General features: G+C 37.6%; 1 protein-coding gene across 8 annotated transcripts in view; it reads right to left on the bottom strand.

The window, feature by feature from the left end:
- Positions 1 to 22,384, bottom strand: part of CNTN4 (contactin 4) — a 901,803-nt gene that overhangs the window by 195,674 nt on the left and 683,745 nt on the right. Inside the window, exon 1 of one of the 8 annotated variants that reach the window (XM_045493591.1) lies at positions 891 to 984. The exons of the other annotated variants lie outside the window; for them this stretch is intronic. Coding sequence (XP_045349547.1) covers positions 891 to 906 — 16 coding nt within the window. The 5' untranslated portion in view covers positions 907 to 984. Of the gene's footprint in view, positions 1 to 890; positions 985 to 22,384 lie in introns of those variants that run through there. 8 annotated transcript variants of the gene reach the window in all.

Below are 22,384 nucleotides of genomic sequence, written 5' to 3'. Positions count from 1 at the left end.
TAACCTTTCTTGGTTTGGTGTGGTTTGGTTTGTAATTAGCATGTGATTAGGGCAGGACTTGGAATCCATGACCTTAGTTCTTACACCTACTGCTCTTTTCTCATATAGTGTAGTTGAAAGGCATTAGGGAGGAGATGTCCTGCACCTCATGTTGTGGTCTTGGCCAAATCACTTAATCTCTCTAAGCTTCAATTTTCTCACATGTAAAGAAGGGATAACCCTCACCTCAGAGGCTTGATGACCAAATAAAACCATATACATGAAAACGATTTGTAAACGAGAAAACACCAAGCAAAGGTGAGAAATCATTACTGGGCAGGGATTGCAAATAGATTTTAACTTGACTGGGGAGCTCTGCCTAATTGGTATTGGCTCTCCAGAATGCTACGTTAGGGTTTTGAGGATGCAGTGGTACTCAAGGAAAAAGGAGCCATAATTGATCTGCCTGCCATGGTGCAAGAGCGGGTAGTGGACACACATGTGACAAATATGTAGGGTGCTGCCTCTGCATAAATGACTAGTGGCTAGGATGAGGAGAGGAGAGTCCTGAATGAAGAAGCATACGTTCTGAAACACACTTTTTCACCTCTCTGTTCCCATAAAATGCAAAATTCTATAAAATGGATATTACTTACCAAATGTGTGCATTACCATGAAACTAAATTAAATAATGTATGCAAAAGAGCTCAGACACTGTAAAGCAACATCCAGTAGATTTGGATTAATACTATTAGAGCATAAAAAATTACACATGCAAACATATCTTACTCATCGAAAACACCTCTTTTACGTGGATGAAAATAAAAGTTAATTACCCCTCTGTAATAGTGGCAAAACAATACAAAACTGATGTTCTTAAGTGAATGTTAGGAAAAATACATTTCACCCACCTTCAATTTTGAGCATTTTGCCTGTCACTTTAAATTGGCTAAATGTTTGACAGATGTTCAATAATTGACACAGCTTATCTTCCTCTCTCAGGCTCTTTTCCTACTCAATCGCCAGCATTTCTAGTTGCTATAGCAACTGTAAACATTAATGATTATTCAGTCATGCCAGGGGGATTTAAACACATTGTTAAGTTAAAAGTTCCCTCAGGAAAAAAAAAAAGTCTATCTATCTTTGGAAAGATGGGAAATATTATATGATTTAAATTCCCTGGTTATTGAATTTATTAGATCTAAATACACAAATCTTCTTCTATAGTTTCACATAGGTAACGATTTTTTTTTCTCCCATCTGAGTAACAAAGGAGTTGTGGGGAATTAGAAACTCAGCTTTCTCTGATGAAAGGGAAAAATAATTGATCTTGATAAATGATACAGCAGAAGCTGGTGGGGAGTTTTGAAAGAAAGAAATGACCTGAAGTTTCATGACATAATCTGGGTGCAAATTTAAAGTAACTCTACTTAAAGCCTCAGTGGTTTCAAAAGTAAAACTGGGGGCGCCTGGGTGGCTCAGTTGATTAAGCATCTGACTTTGGCTCAGGTCATGATCTCATGGTTCATGGTTCGAGCCGTGCATCAAGCTCTCTGCTATCAGTACAAAGCCAGCTTTGGATCCTCTGTCTCCCTCTCTCGGCCCTTCCCTGCTCTCTCTCTTTCTCTTAAAAATAAACATAAAAAATAAAAAAAAGAGTAAAACTGGAATGATTATATTTGTTCTAACCACACAAGTCACCCTATACTGTAAAATACACTAAATGCACGGGGTCATTACTGTGTTCTGTGGCAAAGTGAACAATAGTCTGAGCTTCAGAAGAAAATGAAAATAAATAGAAAGATGGGGACATTTACAACATTTATTTCAAGGTGGGGGACGATGAGCCAGATCTGTGTAATAGTTTTGTTCTGTTTCCCATGCTTACTATCTTAAAGTGTTTTTCAATGATTGACAACATTCAAAAATTGAAAGATTTCACAGAGAATTTCACATTTAAGTCTCCTCAGGGAAAACTACAAGGCCACACAATACTGACCTCATTTCTCATCAAGGCAGTAAGTGGCCAAAGATGAGCAGTGGCTGGCCTGTTTGAGGGGATCATGTGGATCTCTACCTTGCCTACAGTATCTTAATCATTTATACTATTACTTGCCTGGCCCTTGGAGAAAATACAGTTTTAAAAGCGAGTGAACCTCTTTCATACATGCATTCCTAAAGCAAATCTTCCGGATTTCCATGAACCTAAATCATTTTGTGCCCCTTGCTCTTCTTGAATGAAGTAGGGGACAGCTAATATCTGTGCCTCACTTTGTGGAAACCGTTTCCATTCACACTGGTCACTGCCTAACCCCTGAGGCCCAGTGACTGACTAGGGCAGGCTTAAATGGAAAACAAGAGGCCCAAAGAAGCCCTCAAAATTTTGTCTTTCTCAATGCGTAGGCTTTTTCTCTCTTTTAAAAAATTATACTATGGCAAGATACACATAAAATTTACCACTTTAATGTGTACAGTTCAGTGGTATTAGTACATCCAAATTGTTGTGCAACTATTACTCATTCTCTATCTCCAGAACTTTTCATCACCCTAAACTGAAACACTGTATCCATTATGTCTAGTTTTCAATCACTCATTCAACAAATATTTCTGTGTGCCTATTATATACCAGGCATTCTAAGCACTACAGAACAGGATATATAAAGTAGGGATATAGTTTTAGGGGAATCAGGTTTCCTGAATCCTGCTTATGTTTCCAGGACAGTAAATCTTATGGTTCATGGTATTTATTTCTTCTATCCTGAAATAACTCTTTGGGGGTCCTGGACTGCAAACATACCTTGTTACATATAAGACAACAACTGGACACTGATTGTTTTTGGTGCTTAGTTTTTCCCACCTGGTCAACTCATCCCCGACTTTTCATTAGGAACCATTTCTCTCCCACTCTCAGTAGATGCTATTATATGAGTTGGGCTTCTCTTCATTCTGGCTCCAGGAATGTACACATGTTCTATGTCTACCCAATCAGAATTTTCTATCTGGCACCACCCCATAACCTCCAGTCACCATAATTAGTTTAGGGATGGGCACATGACTCAAGCTGGCACATGAAAGTCAATTTTGAAGCTTGTGCTAAAATCACTGGGAATGAGTCACTCTCTTTTTGCTGGGGTTACCATACAGTGAGAGCCAGCTCAAGCAAAGTAAAGCCAAAACATGCATAGACAGATTCCTAAAACTATCACTCGAGAACTAAAATCTAGCTGCATCTAATGGGAATTTTATGCCAATATGTTCTCATTTTTGTTCAAGCTCATTTGAATTGGGTTTTGAAACTTATGACAAAAAGGATGTTGATTACAAAACAATTAGACAATTGACATAATATTGAAGAATGTTATATAATCTCAACAAATATCCAATGGCCAATTGTATGATGACTTCTGAAAACTTGTTCTCCAATTCTACCTTTTTAATTCTATTTGAAGCAAAAATTACCCCCCTTGTCCCTGACTAGTTCTGCTAACACAGGACTGCTCTAATGCATTCTTGGCTTCTTTGCTTTAATTCATCTTCCTCAGATGTCTACCTAGCTTGATTCTAACTAAAAACATATCATCTAAAAGCTTAGGCTAAAAGTTTAGTTATAATGCTGCATCTACCAGTTGTCAGAGGTGTGAACTTGGGCAAGTCACCTCAACTCTGAGTTGTTCTAGTAGTCAAGTCAGTTCTGCAAGAGTATGGGGATGTGGAATCAGGCAGATTGGTATTTTCTAGGAGTATCTCTGTAGTTGATCTCCTCTGATGGATGATGATTCAGGACAGAAAGTAAGAGTGGAATGAATGAAGGTCCCTCTCAATAAAAGCTCTGAGTATAGACAGCCAATGTTCATCTGTTATTTACTAGGTGGCCAGGTGCTAGCACACTATGCGTTTGTACAGGACAGACACAAATGACGGTAAACAGCAAATGGCTTGGTTATTCTGCAAAGGAGGGCATGTGGCACAGAATTATTTTCAGCCAGCTTCACAAACACAAACATACTAATGTTAGGTATAAGGGACAAGATACATATAATTTTAGCATTCCTGTTACCCTTCAGATCACAAACTGCTAGGTGAACACTGATTAGCTGACCCTCTTTTATGATGCCTGACCTTAGATGTACTTTTTTAGCTTGTGGCAGGAGTTTGAATTTTTCTTTTTTCTTTTTCTTTTTTCTTTTTTTTTTTTTTTGGCTCTCCATAAGCTTCTTAACCAAGACCTGTTGAACAAGGGGTGATCTTAGTTTTTAGTAGATCTCAGCTTGTGGAGAATTGCATGTGGCCCTTAGTGACTTCTAAGGTGATGGGTGCCAAGGTTCAGCTATCAGAAGAAACTGCCAAGTCTATCTCTTGAAACATTTGCCTTTTCCCTTCTGACTTAATTAAGAAATGAGAACAAGGATGTAATGAAAAGACTCAGACGAGAGAACTATGGTCAACAAGTTGAGAGTCTGTAAAAACACAACTGATTATAAGAAAAAAAAAAAAATGAGCACCCATTCTACAAAGCAACATTTAAAACACATATGCATGAAATACTGGTTTAATTGAATTTAAAGAGGCATTATATGCCATATGTTAAACTATGTGGACAAATATGTTGGGGAGATTACAGGTTGAAAAAAGTTGGGTACATTTCTTCACTACAGGACTTCTCCAAATCCTTTAGTTGTAAAATCTCCAAGAGGTGAATTTAATAAACAGCATTTCCCAAATCAAGGGACTGTCCTACATACTCTTAAAACCTCCTAAAATATGAGATCTGGTTACTGGATATATAAACATGGCATTTCTATTATCATCATGTTATAAGGATTCGGAAGCCCTTAATTAAAATACATGATTATCTCAGCAGTCTTTAGTTGGTGTTTATTTTGAAAAATCTACATTGTAAAAGATATAAATGGGAAGTGTAGGAGAGGTGTGAAGAGGCATTCAAGCCTAAGAACTCAGTAGGAACCCTGAGTAAGGCAGACCTTAGTTCCTAACAGGTCAGCTCTAAGTCATTTACTCTAAGCATCACGTATAAAATGGGACTAGTAATTTACTTTTCTCAAAGGATTGTTCTGTATATTTCACCTCCTTCAGTATTCTTAACATGTCTATAAGGGGAATGTAATTCCTACTTTTGAAAGGTGTTTACAAATAATATAAAAATTCTCTTGACCTACACTCTTGGAACCTAGAATTAGTTGGTTAATTTAAAGAGTAAAAGTGGGAAACCATAAAAAAATGCCATATTTACACCTTAACTATCTTATGCAATTAATTTTATTATTAGGTATTATTTATGTATTTATTATTCATTAATGAATGTTTATTTAGAAAATCAAATGTATTATTTGTAAATATTTTTTAAAGTTTATTTATTTTTTTGAGGGAGGGAGGGAGAGAGAAAGAGAGAGAGAGAGAGAGAGAGAGAGAGGGGAAAGAGGGAGTGAAGGGCAGAGAGAGGGAGAGCCAGGTGTGGGGCTCGAACTCACCAACTGTGAAATCATGACCTGAGGTGAGATCAAGAGTCTGATGCTTAACCAAACTTCCACCCAGGCACCCTTGTCAATCTTTTGATATAGGAACCATATACCCCTTTGCCTTCTCATTTTTTATCTTTTAAAAATGTTTATTTATTTATTTTGAGACAGAGAACATGAGAGACCACACATACATGCCCACACACACATGAGGGAATGGCAGAGAGAGAGGGAGAATAGAATCCCAAGCAGACTCTGCACTGACAGCAGGGGCTCACGACTACGCGATCATGGCCTGAGCCGAAATCCAGAGTCTAACGCTTAACTGACTAAGCCACCCAGGCACCTCCTTTTTTTTTTTTTTCTTTCTTGAGTGTTATCTTTTTTTTTTTTAAGTTGACTGTTAACTAGGGCTGATGTTATCATTTTTACCTAAACTACACTCATCATGCCTGAGACTTGGTTTTGTTAAAAAAAAAGACTGGTGGTTGGGGCGCCTGGGTGGCGCAGTCGGTTAAGCGTCCGACTTCAGCCAGGTCACGGTCTCGCGGTCCGTGAGTTCGAGCCCCGCGTCGGGCTCTGGGCTGATGGCTCAGAGCCTGGAGCCTGTTTCCTATTCTGTGTCTCCCTCTCTCTCTGCCCCTCGCCCGTTCATGCTCTGTCTCTCTCTGTCCCAAAAATAAATAAACGTTGAAAAAAAAAATTAAAAAAAAAAAAAAGACTGGTGTAATTACAAGAGAATAGAATCCTACTAGAGTTTAATGATCCCCCCTCCAAATTTTTATAATTATCTTGCCCACAGCATCTTTATTTTTCATTTACTTGCCTTTATTAAGTCTTCCTCAAAGGATTCCAAGTTGTTTTTGTAGAAGTGACAGTTCTTTCCTTTTCATTACCTTTCATTAGTTTATGTAATATTTAAACTATATAAGTACAATTTAACATAAATAGGTTTAAGGAAAAAAAAAAACTGACTCTCGGCAAGTATACAACTTAAAAGGGAGGAACAGAAGGGTATACGTTTACTTTAGTGTAGCCTACCAAGCCATGAACCTACAGTTTGCCACAGTCAATAGGCATTGTGCATTAAAGAAGGAATGGAGAGAATCTCTTTATCCAGAAAGTTAGCTAAGAGGGGAGAGGGGGGTGGGTGGGTTGAGAGAGCCTTTACAGTGCTTTAAAAGACGACATATTTTGTTTTATTGCCCTGTAAACAGACTCTGGCTTATTAGACCATGTAATTATAGTTAAAGTCTCTGCAAAGGCTTCTTATAGAAGCATTTTAGGCTGACTTCTAACTGTTGTTAGTTCCATTAGGGAAGACTGATAGTGATGTTGGGACTTAACAGGTGTGATGGCAGACCAATGACAAAGAAATATGGAGAAGACTGTTTTCTAGGTATCTCTCAATTACATGATATAGATGATTGTCCAGTCCAAATAAAATAGTGCATTTTAACTTTCCACTGATGTATCCCTACCTGAAAAGTAGGATAGAACACACATTCTCAAGAGCCAGGAGACAGATCCCACAGCAGTTTATTACAAGCCAGGAGTTTATATTACACATTTATTCTACTTTCAAATTCCACTGGATAATAAATCTATGGTGGTTTTAATATAAAGTGTTTTAAAATACAACCACTAAATCCCCCAAATCTGTAAATACATAGAGTTCTTGCAAAGGAGCATAATCACATGGTACCGAACATGACTAAGAAAAAGAAGCAATGAGAGAGATGGTACTTTTAAAAATATCAGAGACGGAGTGAAAATGACCACAGTTCTTACATGAAAGGACACAAGCCATACAGGTATCTGGGAAATGAGAATTTAAAGATAAGGGAACAGCAATCACAAAGACTCCACTGCAGGCAGGTATATGTATAGTGTCTTTGAGACAGAGCGTATGAGTGCAAGACAATGAGAAGGGGGATGATGATTAAGACATTCCAGGGATCAGCTATATGGAGGCTATTAGCCAAGAGAGGAGTTTTAGGGTTTTTTTCCCCCTGAATCAGATGTAAAAGCCTTTGGAGATTTTTAAGCAAGGAAGAAGCATGAACTGACTTACATCTCAAAAGTATCATTCTGTCTTTTATCATATGGAGTGGGGTAGAAATAGAAGTAGGGAGAACGGCTAGGAGGCTGTTACAAAATTCAAAGTAGATGTGTTGGGAGTGTGAATGAGGGTGTTAGTGGTGGAAGTGGGGAGAAGTTGTTAGACACAGGGTATACTTTGAAGGTATAATGCAAAGGATTTGCTAACAAATTAGATGGTAGTATAAAAAAAATAAATAAATTAAGGGTTATGTCCTAAATTTCAGTCTTGAGCCACTGGATAAACGGGGCAGCCCTTTCCTATAACTGGGAAAACTCTAGCAAGATCAGATTTAGAAAGAAGATCAAAGCTCAAATTTGGTCATGTTATCTTTGAGATGACTGTTAGGCAACCAAACAAGGTGATGATCAGACAATGGATACACGAGTCTTGCTTGGATTTAGGAGGGAGGGATAGTGAAGATAGACATTTGGGAAACATAAGTATAAAAGTGGTTTTTAAAGCCATGAGCTATATGACATCATTAGGGAGTATGTATATATACTCCATATATACAAAGTCTGGGTCCTGAACTTGAGGGCTCTTATAATTCACTTAAAGAAGATGGGAAGATGACAGGAAAGTCATCTTAAGGAGACTGAAATGGGAAACTAGTGAAGTACAGGGGTACCAAGAGAGTTGTAGCCCAAGGTCAAGGGAAGAGAGTATTTCAAGTTGAGAGTGATCAACTATATCCAAATGCTGCTGACTGGCTGAATAGAGAGACAACTGAGAATTTACCACTGGCAGTAGTACCATAGGAGATCACTGATGAGACTATTTAAGTACAATTCTGGGGAAAAGTCCTGAGGCACTATGTGCAAGAGTCACTGAAAAGAAGATGCAGAGATAACTCTTTTGTGCAGTTTTACAGTAAAGGAGAGCATAGAAATGGGGTAGTGGGGGTCAAGGGATTTTCTGATTTATTTAGGACGGAAGGTATTGTTGCATGTTTGAATCCAGATAGAAGGGATGTAGCAGGGAAGGAGAATTTATTGAATGCAGGGAAAAGGAGAAAAACAATGGCTAGAGCAGTCTTTGAGAGGGTGAGAGGGGACAGAATTCAGTGCACAAATGGGTGAGGTTGACCTTACAAGCCCAGAGAGATTCTGTATTTGTGTTAGGGGAGGAAGCAGAAAAGTATCCATTGCCACAGCCACTACGTGAGACAGAAACACCAACATCTCCTAGTTGGATTATTACAACCTCCATGCTCTTGGTCTCTCTTTACACACTCATACCCTACTGCAAGCCATTTCCCACACTCTTCAGGAGAGTTATATTTTCAAACTATAAACACAATTAGCTAAAACCTAATGGCTTTCCACTGTCCTTGTGTCAAAGAACGTAATCCTCAAGATGGCTTCAACAAGTCTCAATTTTAAATGTTGAATGAAGAGAAAATTTTAAATGTTGAATGAAGTCTCAATATATTCTCTTAACTAACGTGTTCTTGAAAAAAATGGGGAGGGGGGTTGGTTTCTATATTTTTTTTATAAGCTTGAACCGAATAGAAAAGGTTCTTCTGTTTTTACATCTTATATTTCAATGTGACCTAGTTAATCCTTTAATAGCTAGCTTTCAATGCCTTTGATCAGCTTCTTACTGTGATATAAAAGATTAGATCCTATTCCTAAGAGTAAATCTCCTGTGGAACATTTCCTTGGTGAAATGTTTAATATTGTGGTCAATGGATGAAAATGAAATTCCTACAAATGCCTGTGTTATCACGAATGAGAACATTTCTAATAACTGTGCTTTCAACCTATTCCCTTCTGTTCCTCGTGGATATACCTTTCCCATGTAACAAAGAGCCTCTGACCCACAAAAAATGAAAAGATTTCTTCAAAAAGGTTTGAGCAAATAACCAAATCCTTAGGCTATTGGCCAAATGCAGATTTGATGTTGCAGCCCGTTTGGGAATTGATAAATTCCTTTATTCATCGCTGGTTACAGATGGAATCCCTGACTTGGTCCCCATAGGACTGATGAAATTGTAGCAGAAAAGTAAAAATAAAAATAAAAATAATCCTTATTCTCTTTCACTTGTACAGGAATTCTCCACCACAGTACATTTTCTTGGTGATGATGACAGAGTTGGCAACATAAGCATACTTCAAAGAATGCAGGATATAACAAGGTCGTAATATGAAGCAATTTCAACTAGGATTGTAGCAGAGATGATAATCTCTGCACTGTATTAACATATCAGTGCTCTAAAAAGCTGGACTAAAATCCAAAATCTACCCAGATATAACTTTTTTTGAGCCATTTTTTTCTGGGCAATGCAAAGAAAAGCAGATAGGTTGGTCCAAATTCCATAAGAGTTAGCATCACTCTTCTTAGTATCTTTTTTGGGAAATCTTGTCCAACAATGGGCATTTAGGCTTAAAACACCTCTGAGTGTTTTATTCTCACTCTTTGGTTTCACATGATAAAGGAGAGTACAAAAGGTGAGGTAAGAGGACTGGGCTTCCTGGTACTGAACATATGAACAGGAAATATCACCTCTTTACCAATTAGAAAATAGAAACAGCATCATAGAAACAGCTTTTCACCGACCTTATGCAAGGCTTTACTCTTTTACTTTACAGATGTAGATCACACAGCTAATTGCCAGAAACCTGGGACCCAGGTCTTCTGTCTTCTGGTCTAGTACTCTTACTCTAGTATTCTCATTTAAAAATTGGGAGACTTGGGTGCCTGGGTGGCTCAGTCGGTTAAAAGTCCGACTTTGGTTCTGGTCATGATCTCACAGCTCATGGGTTCAAGCCCTGCATTGGGCTCTATGCTGACAACTTGGAGCCTGGAGCCTGCTTCAGATTCTGTGTCTCCCTCTATCTCTGTCTTTCCACAGCTCACACACACTCTCTCTCTCTCTCTCTGTCTCTCTCAAAAATACATAAACATTAATTTTTTTTAAAAAAAATTGGGAGACTTAGTATTTAAAAAATGTAGTTTTTCCATGGGATGCCTGCTTGGCTCAGTTGGTTAAGCATCCAACTCTTGGTTTCGGCTCAGGTCATGCTCTCACGGTTTTGTGGGTTCAAACCCCAAGTAAGGGTCTGTACTGGCAGTAAGGAGCCTGCTTGGGATTCTCTCTTCCCTCTCTCTCTCTCTCTCTGCCCCTCCTGCACTCATGCTGTCTCTCTCTTGAAAAATAAATAAATAAACTTAAAAATTTTTTAAATATCTAGCTTTTCCAAAAGAAGAAGGATGAGAAGGAAATGATGTAGAGAAGGAGGAAGGGAAAGGATGAGAAGGAGGAAAAGAAAAAGAAAAGAAAAGTGAAGATCTGATCTCACACTCCCACATGACAACAGCAGGTAGAATGTTAAAACTCTATCTTTTCTGTAAAAAATTTGTCTTAGGTTAACTTTCTGGCTTTGTCATCCTGAAAATCTGATAAAGGTAAAATGTCATCCAGGTGACCAGGCAACAGTGCTACAGTAAAAATAATCCAGGATTGGCAGTCAGTGTGTTGGGTTTCCCTGAATGTGGTGACTCTCATCACAGACTTGCTCCTCATGGGGACTTTGGAAGCTACACGAGATCTTTGCTTCTACTTAAGACGTCAACCTTCTAAGTCAGAAGGCTCCATGCTTGGCTACACTCTTTGCTCTTAAAATATGACTGCAGGGACAAAAATCAGTCCCTGAATTGCTGTTTGTACGACTCCTGGACTCCCGCTGAAGGGAAGAACCTGGCTCTGCTCTTTAGGGATGCATTCTGTCCTGACCTGCTGTGTGCCAAGTGTGCTCCATGGTGATCAGGTCAGTCTGAATGCCTCATTGATCCTAAGAACACCCACTTGGATGCCTGGTAGTACCCATCACTTGCCCCTTTTAGATGAGATGCATGGTCTCTAGTTGACCAGAGCCTTCACTCTTCCCTATTATCTCACGCCTGGCTTTTTCAGTGTTGTCTTTGAAAGGTTTAGAGTCCTGGTCCAGATTCTGGATAAGGTAATTTATTCTTACAGTAACTTGACAAGTAACCTGTCAAGCGAAGTATTGAACGTCTCAATATTTATGAGCTTTAGAGAAATAAAAATCATTCACCTACAGGGGACTAACACGTTTCTGTTATGGTCACCTCTTTGTTCTTTATTTTGCTTTTTGGACAAAAGCAAAAACCTGCTATGCTGGCCCAGTGGGCTTCTAATTTTCTCTTTTCTGCCCCTAGTTTCTATGGACATCTGACGTAAAAATTAATAATCCAGCCAAAATCTTAAAGGCCATTTTGACTGACTTCAGATAATTCTTTTTTTAACAATTAATTGAAAAACAAGTCTTCACCTACTGAGTTCACATCTTAGGACAAATCCTTTGCAGATATGGAAAGAAAGAACATTTTCAAAATAATTGGGCTTCATCTCTGAGTATTCAACATAACAATTAGTAATATATCTGTTAAATAAAAATTTAGGATGTGTGTGTCAGTGTGGATGCGATTAAAAAAAAAATAAAACCACAAAAACCAAAAACCAAAACCTGGTTACAGGCTGTCAACAAGCCAGAGGAAGGAGGCCATTAGCACGGCATTCATCATTCAGTAGTTCCAGGAACTTCATTTGAGAGAACAATCTACCTGCTTTAATTTTTATGAACCCCCTATGAGTTAAAGATGCCAGATGTCTTTTCTCTGGCTATCTCTCTGATGACAGGCATAGTGGCACATAAAAAGAAAAGCAGCCAGTGTTGGGGAGGAAGCTCACGGCTTACGGCGGGACAGTCCATTATTAATGGAGAAAGTCACAGGGTAGTTAATGTACGGATGTCAGACTTTCCAACTTTCAGAGAGTCCCCTTGGGAAGTGGTGGTGACAGATGTGACAAAGGCAGAACTGCAAGCAGAGTGATAGTCGGCAGGGTATCATTAGATACTTGAAGAGCAGGGGCTCCTGAGTGATTAAGAGGTAAGAGCTTACAAGAGCCATGCATGAATTACATATCCCAGGGTCAACACCCCAAATTCTTCTTCATTTTTTTTTTACAAGGCATAGGATCTGAATGGCAAATATATGCTATCAGCCTGTCAACAGAAACTCTTAAAACTTTGCTATTTCTTATACTCAGTGTATATGAAAGCAAACTGACTCTTCATTTAATTAACCCTGGATTGTTTCCCAGCTGCTTTTGGAAAGGGATATGGTAGGACAGAATGTAAAAGGGTGTCCAGAGGAGCCCTTTCACGTACTTGTGACTCATTTTAAAGATACCTGCACACAACACAGATGAGAGTTTTTAAAGCCAGGATTATGAAGGATTAATTTCAGTTTTAGCCAGTTCTACCTTTTAACAAGCCGATTCATTCTCATTCTGAAAACTTCAGTATAATCACATGAAAGCTTCTGGACTTTAAGCTTTATGGATCTACCCAGACATTAAAATGGAGGCCACATATGACTTAACAGGGAAACCCCTTATATGTGGTTTGTTGAGTGAAGCTGCTCATTGTCAGGAAACTGACATACTCTGTGTTACTCTGACATACTTAGCCCTGAAACTCTGAGTTTAATTCAGACTTGATTCTTAATTGTTTATGAGATGTCTAGAATGCTGGTATATCACAAGTAAACCTACATTAATTGCATTTTGCTATTAAAGACTGTTCCTGGGTACATGGGATTTTGTTAAAAATAAAAGAAGGTGTACCAGTGGAAAGCCAATTTGGTATGGTATTTGTTACAAAATAAAGTATGATGTGTTTCAGCTCACAGCCACTTTCAGGCTTTGGACCACTGACTTTCACATCCCTTCCCTGTATTTCACTGGTTGATTTTTAGTGACAAATGCCATATTTCCCCAGCTGAGATAAGTATGGAAATGAAAACAGAAGCTATGTCAACTTGAATTTAAAGTTTTCTAACCTGAAAATGAACTAGTCCTCTTAGCATAATGCACTCCCCGCAAGTAATTCTCTTAACTAGGCTACAGTGCCATTTGGGAGTGGGGTGTTTATACGTATATTTTCCTCAGTCCCTGCAGAAAGTCATCATCTGAGCATTGCTGAGTGCAGATTTAATGCACATCACTGCACACTTGCCCCAGTAACACGGCGAGGGCCTGCCACTGGAGATTCAGAACAGCTCTAGGCAGGAGCAAAGCGGATTATTGCCAATCCAGGCATTTTTAGTGATAAGCGTCTCTCAAAGTAGGGTAGAAGGGCAGCTATTTTAACTTGACTATCCAGACCAATTTTCAAATGGAGAATAATAAAATAGCTATATATTTGCAAGATACCCATATGTTCATGGGTTGTAGAAACTCCTCCATACAATACAAACAAATATCTTACTCCCACAAAAGCTGGCAGAAAAATGCTTTTTTGGACAAAGAGGTAATTAACAATGGAGAACCATTTAAATCGAAGCTAGAAGGAACCTTGGAGTTCACGAAATCCAACATACACTTGAATTTTAAAGTTCCTGTTCCAGATATTTTTAAGCATATACCAATTATGAAAGTAGAGATAATGGGATAATGAACCCTCATGTATCGTCCACCTTTAATAATTATCAGCATTGTTTCATTCTTACATGTCTCCTACCCTCTTTGGGTGTTAGTTGTCACAGAAATATATTTCTACTTTTCATTACACTTCTATTTTATAACTTAAAACATTTTTAATCTAAAATATGGGAAAGATTAAAGCAGATACTCTTTTTAGAGTTATCTGTATTCTTAAAGACTTTTCCTCATATTGTAGACATACCAAAAAATGTTGTTTATGAATTGTTGAGGAATGTCATATTTACTTAACGTCTCAAGCATTTTGTTATCTATAAAATGGGGACATAAGTACTATTATGGTTGTTGTAAGAATTAAATTAGTTAACATATGCAAAGAATTTTAAATTGTGCCTGACCTGTATTATCCACTCTCTAATGTTAGTATTACTAACATTCATATGTGAGGTTGCTTTTGCTTTGTCAGGTTCTGGTGAGAAGATTATATTCATTTCATTAAATGAACTGGTCGCTTTTGATCCTGTCTTTGCTCTGACACAAATTATTTGGTAAGGGAATTACCTTAAATTTTTTTAAGATACTCTTTTTAATGTTTATTCATTTTTTTAAAATATGAAATTTATTGTCAAACTGGTTTCCATACAACACCCAGTGCTCATCCCAACAGGTGCCCTCCTCAGTGCCCATCACCCACTTTCCCCTCCCTCCCACACCCTATCAACCCTCAGTTTAGTCTCACTTTTTAAGAGTCTCCTATGGTTTGGTTCTCTCCCTCTCTAACTTTTTTTTTCCTTCCCCCTCCTCCATGGTCTTCTGTTAAGTTTCTCAGGATCCACACAAGAGTGATAACAAATGGTATCTGTCTTTCTCTGTATGACTTATTTCACTTAGCATAACACTCTCCAGTTCCATCACATTGTCACCAAACTCCACACCGGAAAAACAAATAATCCAGGGAAGAAACGGGCAGAAAACATGAATAGACACTTCTCTAAAGAAGACATCCAGATGGCCAATAGGCACATGAGGAGTACTCAATGTCACTCCTCATCAGGGAAATACAAATCAAAACTACACTGAGACATCACCTCACACCAGTCAGAGTGGCTAAAATGAACAAATTAGGAGACTATAGATGCAGGAGAGGATGTGGAGAAACTGGAAACTTCTTGCACTGTTAGTGGGAATGAAACCTGGTTCAGCCACTCTGGAAAACAGTGTGGAGGTTCCTCAAAAAATTAAAAATAAATCTACTCTATGACCCAGCAATAGCACTGCTAGGAATTTACCCAAGGGATAGAGGAATGCTGATGCATAGGGACATGTGTACCCCTATGTTTATAGCAGCACTTTCAACAATAGCCAAATTATGGAAAGAGCCTAAATGTCCATCAACTGATGAATGGATAAAGAAATTATGGTTTATATACAAAATGGAATACTACTTGGCAATGAGAAAGAATGAAATATGGCCTTTTATTACCTTAAATTTTTGAAAAAAAATCTCATAAAATTTGTGACTCAGAGTACTTGGGAGAAAGTGATTCTTGATAGCTTTCAATTCTCCCATGATAAATGGTCTATTCAGATTTTCTTTATTTTCTTGGTTCAATTTTGCTATTTATGTGGTCTCAGTAGATTTTTCATTTCATCTAGATGTTCAAATGATCATAGAATTGTGGGTGGTTTGCTCTTATGATTTTAAATCTTGTATGCAAAATTGTATGATTTTTAATTTCTAATTTTGTGTATTTGTATTTCTCTGTTTTTTTTATTATATTTGGAAAGAAATGCACTTATGTATTTTTTTTCCTTCTCAAAACTTCTCTCAGACATCTCGTGTGTACAGTTTCTATTTTCCAATTTACTAATTTTGACCTTTATCTTCTTTTCTTCTATTCCCCTTAGTGTGTGTGTGTGTGTGTGTGTGTGTGTGTGTGTGTGTTCTATTTTACCTTTTTGAAGTGAATAGTTTACTGATTTTGATTTCCAGAATTATTTTTTACTGTTTATTTATTTATTTTGAGATAGGGAGAGTGCAGGGGAGGGGAAGAGAGAGAGAGAGGGAGAGAGAATCCCAAGCACTATCAGTGCACAGCCTGACCCTGGGCTCCATTTCATGAATAGTGAAATCATGACCTAAGCTGAGATCAAGAGGTGGGGCTTGAATTCACAAACCATGAGCCTAAATTGAGAGCCTAAATTGGTCGCTGAACCAAGTGAGCCACACAGGCATCCCCAGAATTTCTTAATAACAAGTTCAGTTATTCACTTGCTTCTAGATGCACTATTTGTAAATTTCATAAGTGTAGATGTATTTGGTTTCATTTCTTCAAATTTTGAAACATCCCTAAATTTGTTTCTTTCTGCTTTGACCCAGCAGAAATTAGAAAAATGAATCGACATTTGCATGGGTTGATATTTTTAAAATGTGGTTATTGTTGTTGTATAAACTTGATCTATAGCTAATTTCTAGCTTAACTATATAATGGCAAAAAATAAGACTGATCTGTACAATTTTAACTTGTTGAAATGTTTTTCATGGCTTATTAAGTAATCAATTACAATAAGCATTACATGGGCACTTGGAAGGAAAATATATATACAGGAGCTCCCGCTCATGCACATATTTGCTTTCCATGGTTTCAGTTACCTCTGGCCAACTGTGGTAAGGTGAGAATGTTAATAGTGGACTAATGTGATGTCACAATGTCTATGTGATTCACATCACTACATCTCATTGTGCAGGTATTTTATCATCTCACATCATCACAAGAAGGATTAGTACAGTAAAATAAGATAATTTTGGAGAGAGACTACATTTGCTTATATTTTCTTACAGTATATTGTTATAATTGTACTATTTTATTATTAGTTATTGTTATTAATTCTTTCCTATGCTTAAATGATGAATTAAATTTTATCATAGGTATCTACATATAGGAAAAAAATTGTATATATAGGTTTAGTACTATCTGTGATCTCAGGCATCCACTGGGGGTCTTAGAAAATATTCCCTGTGGATAAGGGAGGAGTACTATATATGTTTTGGTATTACCTTATTGAAATATTTTGTATACTTATTTGTATATACTTGTCTTGTCAAATTAAATACTATGCTTTAGTAATTTCATCTAGGATTTCCAAATATTTAGCATTATAAATTTTGACCCTATGTTTTCTGGAATTTAAAATAACATAATTGGAATGTCTTCATTAGGGTTTGTGTACCTTAATAATAAAAGTATCTTTTCATGGGGTGTCTGGCTGGCTCAGTCAAAAAAGCATTCAAGTCTTGATCTTGGAGTCATGAGTTTGAGCACCACCTTGGGTGTAGAGATTACTTAAGTAAGTAAAACTTAAAAAAAACAATTTTTTTCTCAACTAATGCTTTTGCATACAAATAATACTTGGTCCTACAATAGTAAATCTACCATCTTTGTTTTTAAAGTCTATTTTCTTAGAATAGATTTAAAAAAATTTTTCAACGTTTATTTATTTTTGAGAGAGAGAGAGAGAGAAGGAGAGAGAACACATGAGCAGGGGAGGGGCAGAGAGAGAGGGAGACACAGAATCCGAAACAGGCTCCAGGCTCTGAGCTGTCAGCACAGAGCCAGATGCGGGACTTGAACTCACAAACTGTGAGATCATGACCTAAGCTGAGGTTGGACACTTAACCGACTGAGCCACCCAGGCGCCCCAGAATAGATATTTTATTTGAAAATAAATGCCATCATATTCTAATTATCTCAAAAAAAGCTTTAACTGAATGTGATGCTCTCATGTTTCATATGAAAGTTTTATCTCTTTACATTTCTGTCTTATACTATATACTCTTGTATCTGTCATCTGTTTTGTGAATTTTTTATTCATGCTGTCTTGCTCATCTTTACCTTTAGTCTTTGGTTGGACAGATTACAATTTCTTTAACTGTGAAGGTACACATTCTGTTTTTATATCTTTATATAAAACATTCTTTTTTTTATACCTTTACATAAAAGATAAAAACGGGTTCTGTTTTTATATCTTTATATATACTGACCTATATTTCCTCTAATTATTAGAATAAAGAATAACATAAAAATTTGTGATTCCCTCTTGGGGAGCCTGGGTGGCTCAGTTGGTTGAGCGTCCGGCTTCAATTCAGGTCATGATCTTGTGGTTCATGGGTTCGAGTCCCGCATTGGGCTCTGTGCTGACAGGTCAGAGCCTGGAACTTGCTTCAGATTTTGTGTCTCCCTCTCTCTCTGCTCCTCTCCCACTCACACTCTGTCTCTAAAAATAAATAAATGTTAAAGAAAATTAAAGAAAAAAACAAAAACTTTTGATTCCCTCTCAAAGAGGGGACAGTGCAGTATGTGTTTACTATTAAAAGGATGATGTCCTGGAAGGTATTATGCTAAGAAAAATGAATCAGTCAGATACAGACAGATATCATATGTTTTCACTCATATATGGAACTTACATAGTTTCAAACAGAGAGGGAGGCAAACCATAAGAGACTCTTAAAAACAGAGAACAAACTGAGGGTTGATAGGGGGAGGGTCAGGGGAGACAGGAAAATGGGTTATGGGCATTGAGGAGGGCACTTGTTAGGATGAGCACTGGGTGTTGTATGTAAACGATGAATCATGGGAATCTACTCCAAAACCAAGAGCACACTGTGTATACTGTATGTTACCTAATTTTAAAATAATTTTTTTAAATAAAAAAATAAAAGGATGATGTGTTGGTATAGAATGTTAAGTATGCCATGATATTAAATGAAATAGTATGTACACACTGATAAAATATCTTTATCAATAATACTGATGATATATAGACTGGATCCTTACTCCTGAAATTCCATTATTATGAAGCTTTCTGATCATTATACATCCCTTTTGCATTCTTTAAAAAAGCTTATCTAGTTAGTCATGCTTATCACTAACTCAATTTTCTACAATGTTCATTTGGCTTTTTATTGTGTCTGCACTACAGGTTTTCATTCTTTCATTTCTAATCTTTGTTAGGTCCTTCTAAATGCTGGTCTATATCAGCATCAGATGGCTTTTCATAGTAGCATCTTTGCTTCATAGAATCCGTTTTCTTTGTCTTGACTGAAAGCACAACAGAGATGTCTGTTATGTTTTGTTTTGCGTCCTCAGACAATGGTTGACATTTCCCTCCTTTTGCCGCTCTTTATCAGTGAGTATTTTCTTAGGTGACCACAATGGAGTAGATTTTTTATTTAAGTCTGTTAACATTGTGATTCTACTCAGGTCTTAGGTTCACCAACCAAATGTGGGTGTATCCCTTTATTCCCTCAAACTGGCCATGGCGGTGGGTAGGGGGGTGGTCCCAGAATTCCCATCTCAAGTCTTAAGTTTAAAGCAATTTGATAGCCATGTTCCCTTTCCAAATTACTGGTGTCTGGCTATCATTAATTTAGTAAGATTCTGAGGAACTCCCTATTGCTTCAGTTATGACCTTCACAGTGAACTGGTAGAACCCCTTTTCTTTGTCCACACCCAATATGCCATGTGAGCCTCTTTCTCTGTAAAGCATTAGTTAGTAGAACTGTTGGTTCCTAGTGACTTTGGGGAGCAGGGAGATGGTGTATCCTGTGTTTGTGTTAGTAAGCACGGTAGGTCACTTCCTCTGGATACCTTAGGAAAAAAATGTTTTCTCATAATAAGGGGATGGACATCAGACCTTTAAATTTGATGTCTGGACTGAAATATATGTAATATAGGAGTACCTAGGTGAGTCAGTTGGTTAAGCATCTGACTTTGGCTCAGGTCATGATCCCATGGTTTGTGGGTTTGAGCCCCGTGTAGGGCTCTGTGCTGACAGCTCAGAGCCTGGAGCCTGCTTCACATTCTATGTCTCTCTCTCTCTCTCTCTCTCTCTCTCTCTGCCCCTCCCCTACTTGTGCTCATTCTCTCTCTCTCTCTCTCTCTCTCTCTCTCTCTCTCAAAATAAATAAATAAATAAATAAACAAACATTAAAAAATAAAAAAAAAAGAAATATATTTGATATAGAGATACAATATGGCTATTGCAGAAAGACTTTAAAGACATCCTTCCCACATTCTTCGTTGTAAATTTAGTTGCTTAGTCATGAGTCTCTGCTCAAATATGAATATTTGTGTCTCCCCCAAATTCATATTTTGAAATCTTACACCTAAAAGGTAGAAGTATTAGCAGGTAGGGACTTTGGGAAGTGATTAGGTCATGAAGGTGTAACCCTCATGAGTGGGATAAGTGCTCTTATAAAACAGACCCCACAGAGCTCCCTAGTCCCTTCCACCAATGTGAGGACACAGCGAAATATTACCTGTAATGAACTAGGAAGAAAACCCTCACCCGATCATTCTGCCACCCTGATTTCAGAATTCCAGCTTCCAGAACTGTGAGAAATAAATTAGTTTTTTACAAGCCACCCAGTCTGTGGTATTTTGTTATAGCAGCCTGAACAGATTAAGATAGTCTCCTATGGTTATTGCTCAATTTGGCCTATTTGTGCTATAATTATAGGTAATTCTTCAAATAAATTTTTGATGACTACTCTGTTTTTAGTCTGATTAAAACTTTCTTTCTTTGTTTTTCACAAAAAGCTAGGTAATAATAAATCAGCCTTAGCTACAAAGAACCCATGTTTCAACACTGCCTTCCACTGTAACTCATCCCCTATCTCACTTAAAATATCTTCAGCAGCATCTTACTTTCAGAAAAACACCCTAATCTTTAACACCACTCCAGAGCCTAGTCTTTGCCTATATCCCAGTCTTAAAGTTGTACTATTCTCCGCACCGCTTTTGGGTACCAGATGACTTCTTCTCATGGCCAGACAACCTTCCCCACTCCAGATGCACGTATTGTTGCTCTGGCTGTGATACCATTCCTTCCCTTTACCCTTTCATCCCTCCCAATCTGAGCTCCAGAGCGACTTCTGCAAGGAAGTTTCTCCCAGGTTACATCATGTCTTTCTAACAGATACCTCATTTTACTGTGCTTTGCTTTATAGTGCTTCACAGACCTTGCTTTTTTTACAAATTGAAGGTTTGTGGCAATCCTGTGTTAACCCAGTCTGTAGGTGCCATTCTTCCAAGGGCATTTTGCTCACTTCATGTCTCTGTGTCACATTTTGGTAAGTTTTGCAATATTTCAAGCTTTTTCATTATTATTATATGGGTTGTGGTGATCTGTGAGCACCGAGTTTTGATGTTACTATTGTTAACTATTTGGGGGCACCATGAACTGTGCCCATACATGAGGGTGAACTTAATTTATAAATGTGTATGTTCTGACTGCTCTACCAGCTCTCATCTCCCCATCTCTCTCCCTCTCCTTTGGCCTCCCTATTTCCTTTCCAACAATCCTGAAGCCAGGCCAATTAATAACCCTACAACGGTCTCTAACTGTTCTATAGTCAAAGAAAGAGTAAAGTGATGTAGAAAACTTCACTGTCTTATTTTCAGAAACTGCCACAGCTACTCCAACCTTCAGCAAACATCACCCCGATCAATTAGCAGCCATCAATATTGAAGCAAGACCCTCCACCAACCAAAAAGATGACTCCGTGAAAGCTCAGATGATGGTTAGCAATTTTTAGCAATAAAGCATTTTTAATTAAGGTATGGACATCATTTTTTGAGACATACTGCTCCTTCACACTTAATACAGTATAGTGTACACATAACTTTTATAAGCACAGAGAAACAAAAAATTCATTTGGCTTGCATTATTGCAGTATTTGCTTTATTACAGTGGTCTGTAACTAAACGCACAATATCTATAAGGTAAGCCTATATTTTACATGATTAGATCATTGAGCTCTGTTGTTCACTCAGCCCACAACCAAAAGCACACATTCCAATGTGACTATCTGAATACCCCCTAACTCCTCAGCAGACCTGTAAGTCTATGGTAGGGGAACCATTCTGTTTTTGCTCACTGCTATATTGGCCACGTCTATACCAATGCCTTTGCAACTGAGAGGTTCTGTCAAAGTCAGATATTTTTATTTTTAAAAAGCAATCTATTCTCTTCGATCTGAAATCCTAACTTACATACTTTATTAGGACCCAATTATAAATCCCATTTATCACAATCATTTCCACTGAAATAAACTGGAACTGTACATTGATAAGGAATGTTGGCTTGCGGATAGAGTGAACAAATTCAAATGGTAGCAGGACTCACAGATGAGAAGGTGTAGGAATGTCTTTCTTATATTTATGTGTTCATTTCAGAGCTGTGTTATACCTACCTTGTTTTACAGTAAGTGGAAGCCACAAATTGAGGAAGTATGATACTTAAATTAGCTACATTTTATTTTTAAAATTTTGTCTTTTCAAAAGGCAAAAGTTT

This window comes from Leopardus geoffroyi, chromosome A2 (genome assembly GCF_018350155.1).
Source record: "Leopardus geoffroyi isolate Oge1 chromosome A2, O.geoffroyi_Oge1_pat1.0, whole genome shotgun sequence".
Lineage (NCBI taxonomy): Eukaryota > Metazoa > Chordata > Mammalia > Carnivora > Felidae > Leopardus > Leopardus geoffroyi.
Note: the sequence above shows the minus strand (reverse complement) of the source record. Positions and strands in the feature narration are given on the sequence as shown.